This window comes from Mytilus trossulus, chromosome 2, assembly GCF_036588685.1.
Source record: "Mytilus trossulus isolate FHL-02 chromosome 2, PNRI_Mtr1.1.1.hap1, whole genome shotgun sequence".
Taxonomy (NCBI): Eukaryota; Metazoa; Mollusca; class Bivalvia; order Mytilida; family Mytilidae; genus Mytilus; species Mytilus trossulus.
Genome location: NC_086374.1, coordinates 37,955,960 through 37,971,308, shown reverse-complemented (window position 1 = coordinate 37,971,308; position 15,349 = coordinate 37,955,960). Strand labels below are relative to the sequence as shown.

The 15,349-nt window shown below is 31.0% G+C and overlaps 3 protein-coding genes across 4 annotated transcripts in view; 2 read left to right on the top strand and 1 right to left on the bottom strand.

Moving 5' to 3' along the window:
* Window positions 1-397: 397 nt before the first annotated feature.
* LOC134705111 (leucine-rich repeat and immunoglobulin-like domain-containing nogo receptor-interacting protein 1-B) lies at window positions 398-2,938 on the top strand. Its single transcript, XM_063563872.1, has 2 exons — window positions 398-512; window positions 1,722-2,938. Exon 2 carries the CDS (start codon window positions 1,723-1,725, stop codon window positions 2,725-2,727), a length of 1,005 nt encoding a protein of 334 aa, XP_063419942.1. The 5' UTR covers window positions 398-512; window position 1,722; the 3' UTR covers window positions 2,728-2,938.
* A 4,640-nt stretch (window positions 2,939-7,578) lies between these two features.
* Window positions 7,579-9,958, top strand: LOC134707147 (leucine-rich repeat-containing protein 4-like). Its single transcript, XM_063566684.1, has 2 exons — window positions 7,579-7,713; window positions 8,497-9,958. Exon 2 carries the CDS (start codon window positions 8,498-8,500, stop codon window positions 9,521-9,523), a length of 1,026 nt encoding a protein of 341 aa, XP_063422754.1. The 5' UTR covers window positions 7,579-7,713; window position 8,497; the 3' UTR covers window positions 9,524-9,958.
* Window positions 9,959-11,082: 1,124 nt separating this feature from the next.
* Window positions 11,083-15,349, bottom strand: part of LOC134707143 (protein white-like) — a 37,165-nt gene continuing 32,898 nt past the window's right edge. For both annotated transcript variants that reach the window (XM_063566681.1, XM_063566680.1), the window contains exons 17-19: window positions 15,163-15,263; window positions 14,655-14,755; window positions 11,083-13,432 (exon numbers count right to left, since the gene is read on the bottom strand). In XM_063566681.1, the coding sequence (XP_063422751.1) occupies window positions 13,328-13,432; window positions 14,655-14,755; window positions 15,163-15,263 (307 nt within the window). In that variant the 3' untranslated portion in view covers window positions 11,083-13,327. The remainder of the gene's footprint in view (window positions 13,433-14,654; window positions 14,756-15,162; window positions 15,264-15,349) is intronic.

Genomic DNA, 15,349 nt, shown 5'->3' with positions numbered 1-15,349 from the left:
TTTTGTAGGCATGTTCAAATTGCCTTTTTTCAAATTTATTTTTATTCTTTATGAATTGTAATTAAAGTCGCCTCACGAACTTAAAACGTTCAGGAATGTTTATATGTTGGTATATACTCCCATTTCCATTTTAGTAGGACTTTCTCCTAAGAGTTTTCCACAAAGTTTTTTTTATGTCTGGCATTAATATTCTAATTCAATATAATCAAAATAGGTATTGGTTAACTTTAAGCATACTATCCTCTGGAATTAACTTACTAAAACATGCATATAATTCTTAATCTATTTTAATACACTATTCCTAATAATGTAAAATTATTGGTAAAAATTCTGATTTTTTTGGACCGTCGACCAATAACACAGCACTTAGTATTTCCTGTCAAAACTTTTTGTATTACAGGAAATTGCTGGTTTGATAATTGTTGTAATTCACATTACCAAATTATTATTATGTGATCTTATTTCAAATGCATCTCATTTCCTGATTTTTCATTGAACAAGTCTAAAAACAAGTAAGTTTTATTCTGATACCATTTCAAAACCAGAAAAAAATGCATACTTATTAAATCAAATTTGTATATGTAGCTATTAATCTAACTACACAAACAAATCTTTGTTCATTATCAAAAGCATGATCTTGTTAAAATGCTAAATTCCATATAACTGAAAATACTTCAGTGTCTAAGATATAGAAACAAATATATAAAAGTTGGAAATAAGAGACAACTTTAGAACTTATGTCAGTATGAGTACTTTCGTATAAAGAATTACCAAAAAACATTTAATCAATTATATCATGTCTCATTATGCATCTGAATGACAATTTGCAGGAATAAATTGTAAGTGATTAATATGCATCTCACTTTTGGTGTCGTCAGAAGTAACATTTCTTTTTTCAAAGCTGAGCACAATGAATTTACAGAAAAGATGCATGTTACTGTATTCCTGTCATGGAATATTGTCATTTAAGCGATATTCTAAACACAATGCCATTAAAAGCGAGATTTGTCTAGCCACGAAACCAGGCTCAATCCACCATTTTGTCTAAAAATCTCCTGTACCAAGTTTGATATATAGACATATGACATTCTTATCTAATAGTTCGTTTCTATGTATGTATGTTGCATTGGAATTGGTTTTTGTTGCACTTCAGAATTTCTGTTGTTTCGTTGTTTTCCTCTTTTACCTGATGTGTTTCCTTCGTTTTTCAGTTTGTAACCAGGATTTGTTTCTTCTCTATCGGTTTATGACTTTTGATCAGCGATATACTTATGTTGCCTTTATTTATAACCATCAACTTAAAATGAAACTTGTAGCAAATATTTTACACATTAAAGGTACAAACATATCAGAGAAAGAAGGAAGATATATGACTCATTATTTTAGTATATTGATAGCATACAAGGAAGAATGATGGATACAGTACTTAGAAACATATTGACATCATAATGAGAGAGACAGAGATGTTGATATTATAATTTATATATTTTGACACTAGGAAAGGGAACGATAGAGGGACACGGTATTTAAATGTGTTAACATCAGTTTGTGAAGATATAAGGATTTTTTCGATTATCAGTGCATGACAAAAAGGTCCATTGCTTTTTTCTATTATCCTGCCATTTATACTTCAGAACGGAGAGATGTGGGTACCTTATTTGTTCATGCTAACATAACAGGAATATAGTCAATATACAATTTTATTCATTATGCCATTTCAGAATGAAACTCCTCTTTTTTCTCGCCACCATAGAAATTGTTGCAATTGGAAGTCAGAATCCAGATGGGTGTCCAATTACCTGCAAATGCTCCCATGACAAAAAAGTGATTTGTATAGGACTAGATAGATTTCCTACAGGTTTGCCAGACGATATGAAAGATATTGTTTTTCGTGATTCGTCGTTCAACAATTTCGAGAAAAATACTTTTCAAACATTCCAGAATTTGAAAACCATAACTTTTATCAATTCGAATTTTACATATATACACCCATGTTCAATATCAGACTTGAGTAATCTGACAAAACTAGAATTTTCAAATGTGAGGATTGATCAAATTGAAACACATGGATTTTCTCACCTCTCACAAATAAAGGAAATAGTAATGAAAAACGTGCTTGTCCAAAGAATGCATAAATACGCTTTCAATAATATAAAACACGTGGACAAGTTTGTGATGAAATTTTTCACTGCTGCTAATATGGAGAACTGTGTATTCCATGACTGGTCAAATATGAAACTAGTGCAGCTAAAAAAAGTCCAAGTACTGAACATGAACTCAATACCCTTCAAGAAGTTTGATGCAATCGATCAGTTTGAAATAACCGAATGTACCTTTCCGTCATCAATGTGTGGACTTAAAGACATCTTGCGAAATCCATCTGTAAAGAATATTAAATTACATCAAAATGCAATTAACTGTTCGTGTAATACGAAATGGATTTTTGAAGTCGGTCGAAGTGCAAAAGATTTAAGACTAGCGAATAACACTTGCTCATTGAACTCGCGATCACAGTTAGCAACGAAAGAAGTTTTATCTATTGACAAAAACCTTTTCTGTAAGACAGACGAAATTTCTGAATGTGGTGACGGAACATATAAAACAAGGACACCAAGTTGTCAAGAATTTCCCAACGAATTCCACAACGCCGGCACACACAGACACGTTCACATGTCTACTTTGTGTTTCGTTGCGGTTCTTTCAGTAGCCTTAAAACTGAAAGGATAATTCCATAAACAATATTTAACTAACAGTGTACAATATTAAACTCCGACAACTTAACTTTGAAAAAGTCAGAAGAAATGGAATAAAACAATTAATATACATCTGATATGGTTCAGAAACGTTTAATTAAATATCCAATTGCAAACCGTTCAGGTTATATGATTTTGTTTTTAAACAGTCTATTATTTGCTTTAATAAACATTTACACGATTAATTATTCTATACAAAACCAATTCAGAAGTTATATTCTTTAGATCACAGCAAGATAGTTCATGAATTCAACAGAGAAAGAATACATACATATTTGTACCGACAAACTAAAAGTACCACAAATACTCGTTCTGTTATGATTGAAAAAATCAAGTTGTAGTGAATAATTGAATAAAATTGCGCATGGTGCAGTCCAATAAAAAAGGATGCAGTATGTCTTAAAGTCCTTAACTTGATTAATCTTCGCTGTTTAAAACTATAGTATTGGTTGATGTTCTAGATAGAAGATTGCATACAGTATTGTCATATATTTATATATGAACAGAAAGGATACTTGTTTTATCAATTCACCACACAACATCACAACATGTACATAAAAACATCAAACGCAAAGTGAAATAATGCTTAGTGTTGTTATTCCTATCAGTCATATGTGTAAACCAAAAGTATCATTTAAAAACGTAAAAACATATCTTGACGTACAATATACATTACCAGCAATTTTTATAATAAATGAAAAAATACTTCTTTGCATGATAAGTGACGACATCAAAAATTGGTTGACCAATAAGGATATATATAAAATCGATGTCAATTAAACAAAACTTGCAGCAATTTTGACCCCAAACCCCACTCCGACTCCAAACTATTTGAATTAAGTTGTTTTTATCCTTCATTGATTTTTTGATGTCGTCCCTAACGATTCAGAAAAAAAAAATTGTTATTTAAAAATAACTATAGGATTATTGGTAAGTAACGAACTACGGCATTAATTTGAGTAAAGTATAAATTCATTGTGCCAACAGCAGTTGTGATGGTTTAGAGACCCTCCATCCTTCCCTGCTCACAAGGAAGCTATTAAACCAAATGGTGAAGTTGAAATCATCGCTTCGTAAATTTTACGGACACCATCACGAGTTGGTTGACCGTTATGGAATAACCGTTTCACAAATGATATCGGATATGTTCTCTACGTCGTAACTACAACCCCTTCTCTTTCATGAATGTGACCTACCGAATGAGACTATTTACTGGATTTGTTATCACATAAACAACACGAGGGGCTCCACATGTGGAGCAGGATCTGCTTATCCTTCTGGAGCACCTGCGATCACCCCTAGATTTTGGTGTTGTGTCATGTGTACTGTTGCTTGTCTGTTTGTCTTTTTTATTTTTAGCAATTGCGTTATCAGTTTGTTTTCGATTTATGAGTTTGACTGTCCCTTTGGCATCTTTCGTCCCTCTTTTTTAAGAATCCCTATTTTATTTCATTTCATCCCAAATAAACAATGACTAAGTCATGGTTGTTACTGGGTGGTACATATTGCTTCTGATTAATGAATATTTTTTTATGATTTTAAATGCTGAGAGTGTTCTTTTGTGTTTATGGTTTTCAAGCATATGAAGTATACATATTTATTGGTGTTCAGTGATTGAATAAGATAATGGCTGCAATTATCCAAGAGTGCTTAAAAACTGATTCTGTTTCCACGTGCAAAATGCAACATAACTGTTTGAAAAATTAAAATAGTTACTATAGAATTGCACATATCAATGAATACACATGTTATTTCAATTTAACAAAGCATTAGTTCAAAGATTTAAAACCATGCCAAATAAAAGCATTAGCTTCTGCATATATATAAATCCGTAACTTGTATAGCAAGCATTATATAAATCAATGACTTGTATAGCAAGCACTATATAAATCAATGACTTGTATAGCAAGCACTATATAAATCATTGACTTGTATAGCAAGCACTATATAAATCAATAACTTGTATAGCAGGCACTGTTATGAATTATTGACTTGTATAGCAGGCACTGTTATGAATTATTGACTTGTATATCAAGCACTATATAAATCATTGACTTGTATAGCAGGCACTATAATGAAGTATTGACTTGTATAGCAAGCACTATATCAATCATTGACTTGTATAGCAGACACTATAATGAATTATTGACTTGTATAGCAGACACTATAATGAAGTATTGACTTGTATAGCAAGCACTATATCAATCATTGACTTGTATAGCAGACACTATAATGAATTATTGACTTGTATAGCAGACACTATAATGAATTATTGACTTGTATAGCAGACACTGTAATGAATTATTGACTTGTATAGCAGACACTATAATGAATTATTGACTTGTATAGCAGACACTGTAATGAATTATTGACTTGTATAGCATACACTATAATGAATTATTGACTTGTATAGCAGACACTATAATGAAGTATTGACTTGTATAGCAAGCACTATATCAATCATTGACTTGTATAGCAGACACTATAATGAATTATTGACTTGTATAGCAGACACTATAATGAATTATTGACTTGTATAGCAGACACTGTAATGAATTATTGACTTGTATAGCAGACACTGTAATGAATTATTGACTTGTATAGCAAGCACTATGTCAATTATTGACTTGTATAGCAATCACTATATCAATCATTGAATTGTATAGCAATCACTATATCAATCATTGACTTGTATAGCAATCACTATATCAATGATTGACTTGTATAGCAATCACTGTATCAATCATTGACTTGTATAGCAAGCACTATGTCAATCATTGGCACTCATACTACAGCTTCTTATATCAATTAAATGCTCTGACCACGATTTAGTAGTATGATAGTTATATTAATGGGTTGGATTTTAGGGCATTTTTATGATGAATATTATGCTCAGGCAATGTGCATAAATTTATTTGTGTTTGAAGTGTTTTTCTTGATCTAAGATATACACATACTTCATTAATATGTCTTATCCATATTTAGCACCAACGTTTTTCCTTTAGAAGTCAAAGTAATGCTTGATTGTATGCATTTATCTGTGCGATTTGAAAGAGATGGTAGCGAATATGTGTCCTCAGTTGCCTATCCTCCTGACCGTGAACACCAGTAACCGACTTTTGTGTGTTTATTTAACTTATGCAAAATTGATTAAATACAGAAGTGAGAGAGGAACAGATTATTTCAGATTTGTTTTGAATGTAAATCAACCTCATTTCTTTTAATATTTTTCTGCAAATGCTTGCATAATAGTACTTAACATTTCTTCTGCAAATGCTTGCATAATAGTACTTAAACACTGGGTTCGTGTTGTTTATTCTTTAGTTTTCTATGTTTTGTCATACGTACTATTATTCATCTGTTTGTCTTTTTCATTTTTAGTCATGGTGTTGTCAGTTTGTTTTAGATTTATGAGTTTGACTGTCCCTTTGGTATCTTTCGTCCCTCTTTTACACTATATATATTTGATTCATTTCTATTTTTAACTGTCAGATTACCAATTAAGGAAGTATACAAGTGTACAAATGATATGTGTAACATACATGTTCCACTTGGAATAATCATAGGTTAAATTCTACTTTATTCGCTATCAGTTCAACGAATGCTTTAATAAGATTTCGTAATTTTGTTGCTGGACATCGAATATTTTGATTTCGCATATTGACATACATTTTAGCATAATCTTGAATGAGCTTCTCACAGAATGCATACCTAAGTCATCATTCATATCTCAATGAAATTCAGGGTTACTGTACGTGCACATCATAACATTACATACATGTATTTTGAAAACAGACGAAAGGCAAAATATAATTAGAATAAAATGCTTCTCTTTGTTAATTTAAAGAATTATAAAAGCGTTTCATGCGAACATGTTTTTGCATGATTCGCTTCATGCAAAATGTGTATATTAACGCTTTCAATTTTTTTTTAAAATTAGCATTAAGTTCATACAAAATACAGACTATCAAGTTTCTTGTTTAAATCACGACTAAGAAATGGGCAAAATAGCTTGCCACATTGAGCCGAGCTTGGTCTTGATCTCGCCTGTCGTAAATGTAATGTCTTAATTCTTAGATATAGATGGTGATGGTTTCAACATAGCCCATAATAGGATTCATTGAAAGGGCAATAGTTTTGAACAATATTTCTGCAGTAAATTATAAACGTCTAAAGATTACATTACGCCGGATACTTCGGGAAAATGTTAGTAAATCAAAATGATTAAAAGGTAGGTTATTGTTGTGGATTTCTGCATATCTGTCTATATTCTCAGTGAAAGTCATGAAATGCATATCACGAACGCAAACTCCAAAACTGAAACAGTAAAGGGGTATGAACCTTATATATAAAGGATACATTTTACTGTACTATATTTCTACAACAAAAAGGCATATTTCTAATTCATTCATCCTGACTGTCAGTAAGGGGGCCAATGTTTGATATTCGTGGCGTAGAGGTTGATTTTTGTGGATTATATATTAATTTTCAGCTCGTTTATTTTCTTTGTGAACAGTCACGAAAGAAAACTCCGAAACTGGAAAATATGTTTTTCTGTGGGGTTTACAGTGAATTGTAATATACACACCCTTTTTCCTGACTGGCAGTAATAACTATGAATATAGTTTTTTTTCTAATGCAATCATAACAAAACTTGGGGATATATGTCAACTTTTAGCAAATTATCCATTGAAATTAACCTACTTAAAAATTCATATAATTCTTAATTTATTTTAATACAGTATTCCGAACAATGTGAAATATTTGATAATAATTCTTATTTTTTTGCGACCGTCGACCTATCACCCTGTACTTAGTATTTCCTGTCATTACTTTGTGTGTCACAGGAAATTGCTTGTTGGATAATTGTTGTAATTCACAATCTAATTTTAATATAATGCGATCATTTTTTCAAATGCCTCCCATTTCCTGACTTCTACCGAAGAAGCAAAAATTACAGGTAAGTTTTTAAAATTTAATCCAGAACAAAAACCCGCATTTTTGTTCAATGTAGCAAGCAATCTAACTTCAGAAAATAAATTCTGTGTTTAAAAAAGTATCCATTTGTATTGTATATGTCAAAAAGATACGGTAGCTATTTGATTGATAATATAATAACTTTTAAGATCAATATTGCAAAAATATAAACCTCTGCTATATAAAATCATACATGTACACACATTCTAGGTCCAATTTATAAAACATAGAACATATACGGTTTTGTATATTGACTGATGGATTTTCATAGCTTTATAAAATACGTACTATTATTCCCTTAATTGACAAAAATACAGAACAAATAATGTACAAAACTGAAAAAGTGTAGACACTCGTGGAAATATGACTTAAGAGTACTTAACAAATTATTACATATTCAATTATGCATCGGTACTTAATGTCAGTTTAAAGGAGTAAATTGTAACTGATTAAAGTACAGTTCACTTTTCGTGTCGCCTGGAGCTGCATTTCATTAATGAAAGTTTGACAAAATGACTTATTATTTCTTAAAATATATAGCATTATATAAATGTAGATAAAAAAAAGACACAAAATATTCCAACGGTTTTTGAATATGCTTATACCATTCTCATTAGAGAAGAAAAATAGAGATCACAGTATTTAAATATCAAATATTATAAAGTGAGGAAAACTGATAGAAGTAGGTATAACATTTTTAACATGCTAAGATAAGAGAACTTTAAGTACATACATTAAAAATCTAATTTCATGTGCTTTTTTCTAGAATGAAATTTCTCCTTTTCCTCATCAACATAGTAACAGTTGGAAGTCAGAATCCAGATGAGTGTCCATTTATGTGCTCATGCTCTCATGACAGAAAAGTGATTTGTAAAGGACTAGATAGATTTCCCATAGGTTTGCCAGACGATATGAAAGATATTGTTTTTGATGTTTCATCGTTCAACAACTTCGGGAAAAATACTTTACAAATGTTCAAAAATTTGAAAACCATAAGTTTTATTAATTCGAATTTTACATTTATACACACATGTTCAATATCAGACTTGAGTAATCTGACAAAGCTAGAATTTTCAAATGTGAGAATTGGTCAAATAGTCACAAATGGATTTTCTCACCTTTCACATATAAAGGAAATAGTCATGAGAAAAGTTACTATCCAAAAATTGCATGAATACGCTTTCAATGATATCAAACACGTGGACAAGTTTGTGATAGAAGATTTCACTGCTGCTAATATGGAGAACTTTGTCTTCCATGACTGGTCAAATATGAGACTGGTGCAGCTCAGATCAATGCAAGTATTTGATATGAAACCAAAACTCTTCCAAAAGTTTGATGCTATCGACCAGTTTGAAATTATCAGATGTACATTTCCGTCATCATTGTGCGGACTTAAAAACATATTGAAAAATCCATCTGTAAAGAAAATTAAATTACATCAAAACGCAATTGACTGTTCATGTAATACAACATGGATTTTTGAGGCTGGACGAAATTCAAAAGATTTTGAACTAGTGAATAACACTTGCTCATTGCACTCACCTTCACAGTTAGCAGGGAAAGAAGTTTTATCCATTAACGAAAACCTTTTCTGTAAGACAGACGAAGTTCCTACATGTGGTGACGGAACATATAAAAAACGGATACCAAGCTGTCAGATGTCTTTGTTAGATGAACCCATCATGCCTGGAGAAACAGTAGAATATCCAAACCAAAGTCACAACTCCGCTTCAAAAATACATCACATGTCTACATTCTGCATTCTTTTGGTTTATTTAGTGGCTTTATAACTAAATTGACAATTCAACAATTAGTATTTAACCAACAATGTGCAATATGCAATTTTGTTAACTGTTATAAAGTTAGAAGAAATGGAATGAAGAGAGAATTAATGGAGATTAAAACAAACTACTAGTAATATAACAGTGATATAGTATAGGAATGTTAATATTCATTTCATAGGTTAAATGATTCTGTTCTATTATAGTCAAATTAACCTGGTTTGAAAAAGTGTAACTGTGTTAACCCTTCACTAACAATCAATGTAAGTTTCATTCTTATCAAAGATTTAATCTCTACATCATATAGTTCCCTGAATTCTGCAGAGAAAAAGTAAAAATGATCGTTATAATGTTTACAGACGATCTAAATACCATTCCTTATTGTTCTTTTAACCATATCATTTTGAAATGTCTGCAAACATCAAATTAAATAATTGCTTGTAATGTCAGAACTGCTAAGCATACTTCAGTGGTAAGTGAAAAGTTTGTACAACAATGAAAAGTAAAACCACAAAAGTACTGAACTCAGAGGAAAATTTAAAAGGGAAAGTCCCTAATAAAATGGCAAAATCAAATGCTCAAACACGTAAAATGAATGGATAACAGATGTCATACTCCATACCCTTATGTAGAAAATAGTGGATTGAACCTGGTTTTATAGCTAGCTTAACCTCTCACTTGTATGAGACCAGAATTGTTTTTTAAGATTATATCTTTGTGCAAGATATGTTTCTAGTGCCTTTCTTTCATCATCCTTGTGATTAACTGTTATTACTGTGAATAGCATGATAGAAGTGAGTATGTTACTCTATTCATGCATTTGTAAGTTTGAAGTTTTTTTTTTATGTTGCTGACTTTCATTTTTTATCAAAATCAAACATGAATTTTGTAAGGTATTTATTATACCAGTATTTTCTTGGAATGACTGATGATTGAGTGATCGATCAATGGCTGCTTCACTTCAAGAGGCAAATATTCAAGTTAATTTAGCATAAAAACATGTGAATGAGATACGAGTACTTGATGAATCATAACAATGATAGCTCACAGGATTACAGTTAACCAGTGGAGTGATCTTTTCCTTAACTCATACACATAAATATGATTCCTCACCAGCTTGAATTTGTAATCATATTGTGGTATGCCTGGTGGAGAAAATGGATTCACCAAGGTAACAGATTTTGATTTGAGCAAGCTAAGGATTTATTCTTTGGCATTGTATATGGAAGAAAGGGTTGGTGTCTCAATACCACTTAGTTTGATTCAATTTCTAATGAGAGCTGCTACATTTGTATCTTCATTTGAATATGCTTGTTCATTTGCTTGCATTTCTATTCAGATGTTTGCATTCATTTTTCACAAACAAAGGTCAAGGTCACTGAGTTTTGTTACATTTGCTCAGTACTTTCTGAAGGTCAGCTTTTTTAAAAATAGATTGACAGAAAGACTTGCAAAGAAAGAAAGCTATGATGCTTCACACTTGATCTTTTGCAAGGTGGTATATATACCATATGTTAACAGCTCAACTATCCTTATGTTGTTCTTATATTTATTAAAGAAAAACAATTAAATTATAATTTTTATTCATAAAATATTTCTACAATATCAAAAACCAAAACGATTATGTCAAACTGGAATATGACTTAATAATATCACAGATAAATATGCATTCTTCTAAAAATTATGACCCTTAAAACAATTTTCTCAGGTCAAAGTTGACATCATTAAATTCATACTGAACTAAAAGAAATTGGTCAATATTCACAAATCAATGGACTACATGTAAATGTAAAATAAAATCACTTAAGTATTTTAATGCTGACATTACTTTGAAGAGTAAATAAGATTACATCAGATGATAAAATGTATTGTTTTTACATGAATAAAGAGAAGTTTGATGCCAGACACCAAGTATATGATTACATGATCAGTTTCATCCTTTTTTCCCCAACTTCTTTCCGTAACATTTCATAAGATTTACATTACTATCATGGTTATACTTTAAAGAGATGCTTGAGCTATATTTTCAATACAATCAGGTTGAGGGTTGAATTATGATCATATCTACACCTACATTCAATTAATTTTACAATTTACAGAAAGTTGTGTACTTTAAAACACAGAAAATATATTTTATTATTTGATATAAAGATGCATGAGGAATATTATTAATTTACAAATATGACTGATTTACATGTAATATTTGTGTATTAAACTTATTTCATATTCTAATAGTAATATGCTTAAATGATTTTTTAACATGGTATAATAAAGTATGAATTTGTGTTTCATTAAATCTGAGTTATCTGGCTGACTTTGTACTTGGTACAGTAATTTGGGTAATCATAACTAACAGTCTCCTGATATTCTCCTTGTATAAAGGGAGATAATTCAACAATGCATAATACAAGCTGACATCTGCTTGTAACATGTGTAACTTTGAATAAAAACTAAACTTTCAAAAAATGATTTCTTACATTATTGAATAAAAGTTTCTGCAAAATAAAAGACAACCATTTGACATTCTGGTATAGCAACAACAAGACTGAAAATAATTCCAGCATTTGAATTAAAATTATGAAACTTCTAAAATAATCACATCAACAAATTTAATTCATATTTGAAATACAGGGGCGGATGCAGGAATTTTCGAAAGGGGGGGGGTGCTAACCCAGGGCAAAGGGGGGGTGCAAAACATATGTCCCGATACAAATGCATTGATCGGCAAAAATAAAGGGGGGGTGCGCACCCCCGGAACCCCCCCTCTGGATCCGCCACTGAAATATTAAAATTTACTTGAGTATTACATAGAAACAATAAAATCCATGAATAAAGCATGGACAAAAATATTGCACAATTAATTTCAGATAATTTATTGGTAAAGAAAAATACAAGATTAAAAACAGTATTAATTATTATCGCTATTTTGTGCATTTTTCGTTTGATCTTTTTTTGTGATAATTTTCATATCATGCTACTCGCTTGAGATGGAATAATTATCACTAGAAACTAAGGAGGCCACGTGGCGTTGCTAACGAAATTGACATGAACATGATGAAATTGACAACGTCGTCATAGGTAAAATAGCGATAAATAGATTATCATTGTTCATCTCAACTCGCTTGCTTTTCTCACTTTCGCTGTACCAGCTCAAGCGAGAAAAATCAATCTCGTTGAGATGATCCACGATAATCTATAATTATAAAATTAAACACATGTCAGAGCCATATAAATATCACATACAAAAGCTGACAGCCGACAAATAAAATAGATTTGATTTTTAAAATATCTACAACTTCATATCAACACATAAAACTGTTAAAATATGACATTAAATAATAAACAGGAAACCATCTAATGGTTTCATCTCATTAAAACTGACCTATTCATTTTGAGGTAAATAGTAGAAATAAAATCTAATATGAGTATTTATATCACTTACAAAAAGTGTTATCCTAGTAAAACATTCATCTGTAAAAAGGTTAAATTCTTTACATCATAGAAATATAGTAAGTATAATTTCTTTATTAGATTGTTTAAACTATCATTACAGTGACTGAACAATCATTACAAAACAAGGTTTATCGATCTATTGTCTCAGACTTTACATAAATCAAGTCAATGGAGTACATGCCTCTTGTTGGGTATTAGTATTGATGGAACTGATGAACCACAAAATCTGTGAATTTTCTCCTCATGAAAAATGTACTAAGTATGTAAATTCAGGAATTTCAGGAACTTTTTTCCAATCCCATATCTTATTTCTAACACTCAGACACACAACCATCTCAAACAGGTATTGTTTTAATACTTTTAAGCACTAGATCTTTTGGCTCGTATAACAAGAATGATGAAGGAAACAATCCTAAATCCAACAAACAATGCTGAAATCAGTCCAAAGTCTAAATACCAGTTGTCCTGTAGAGAAAAAACATTACTGTAGTTTTTGTTCTTATATAAGCTTATTATTGTTATACACATATGTACACTCACTGGTCTACAATCTGTCGATATACCGTAAGTTTACGCAAGGTTTTTTCTCTGACTGATAATTACATCTGTACACTAAATCAATTGAAGGTTGGATGTGTACTGATTGATATTTTAGGCTAAGATACATGGTTCTGCATTAGTTGATATGGGCCTGCAAATGTTTGCACCTGTCCTAAGTCAGGAATCTGATGTACAGTAGTTGTCGTTTGTTTATGTAATATATACGTGTTTCTCGTTTTGTTTATATAGATTAGGCCGTTGGTTTTCCCGTTTGAATGATTTTACACTAGTAATTTTGGGGTCCTTTATAGCTTGTTGTTCGGTGTGAGCCAAGGCTCCGTGTTGAAGGCCGTACTTTAACCTATAATGGTTAAATTTTTAAATTGTTATTTGGATGGAGAGTTGTCTCATTGGCACTCACACCACATCTTCCTATATCTACTTAAAGTAGCTTTCAGTAACTGTAAGTACTCTCAGATCTGCACTTTGTGTCTTTTATATTTTTCTTGGGGATTTTATGTGCTTTATCTACATCTGATGAGTTCAGCCCTTTTCAACTGATTTTTTTACAATTTGTTCTTATATCTACATCTGATGAGTTCAGCACTTTTCAACTGATTTTTTTACAATTTGTTCTTATAACTAATTTTTACACCACTGTTTCAGGCCTAAGTTAGGGAGAGGGTTTGGCGTCAAGAAACATTTTTTACCCCGACTTTATAGATACTGTTAAAGCAGGAATTTTCGTGGAAGATTTGATTTCTTATAATTGTGGAAATAAGCTATCCATGAAATTTAAAAAACCCAGGAAAAATTAATTTCATATAATATCGCTTCCAATTAATGGAAACCAGGAAATTAAATCCCCATGAAATCTTATTTAGATACAAAACCACGAAGTTTTAACCCCACGAAAAACTACTGTAATGCTTCTACAGCATATACCAAGAAGTCTAGACTCATAGTACATCTTTTATACAGAAAGATATAAAAGTATATCTGATTTGATAACTCAGGTCAACAGTTTTCAGGTTTATTCATAAGATTTCTGTTACAAGGTTCAGTTGACAATAATCAAATATTAAATTGTGTTAAAAATGATATTAGTTGCATCTAAGTTTCACTATAACAAGAAAGGATTACAAACCTCATCAAAACTAAGAGACTCTAAAACTTGACTTCCTGTAGTAAAACATCGTGAAGGAGAACTAACAGTTGAGTTCACTGCCACAGTCACATTCTTACAATCTACAAATACAAAAAAATCCCCCTTCATTATAAAGTGGTTCATTCATTAAAAAAAATCACTGGAATATTAATCTTTGATAAAATAAGAGGTATTGTGTATGGAATAACAACAGGTCCACAGAGCGAATTACAAATTATTCCTTCCTTAAATTAGTGTCAAAGTGCATTATATCTTCTTCCAAATATTAGACTGAAAACAGACCCTATCATACTATACGTTTGTTATATTGTAGGTCTCAAATCATATCGTCTTTCATGTAGATTTTCTTTTAAAACAACACTGTGTATCAACCCAGACAGGTGCTCCCAAAAGCCCCACTCAACTTTCTATTGAAACACAAACACATACAGATTTCCTTATACACATAATTAAACTATTTCATTCAGGATACATCAAAATATTATACCTATATGATCTATATCACTCCACTGGTTTATGTTTAGAACTTCATTGCTGTACTGGAACCAGGACAAATACTTCAACCAAAGTAACCAGTCTGGAATGGTACTGAAAATAAGGTAAAAACAAACATAATTTTTCTGAAACTAGAAGCCAAATGAAATACACATGAATTCATCTGAAATACCTAATTC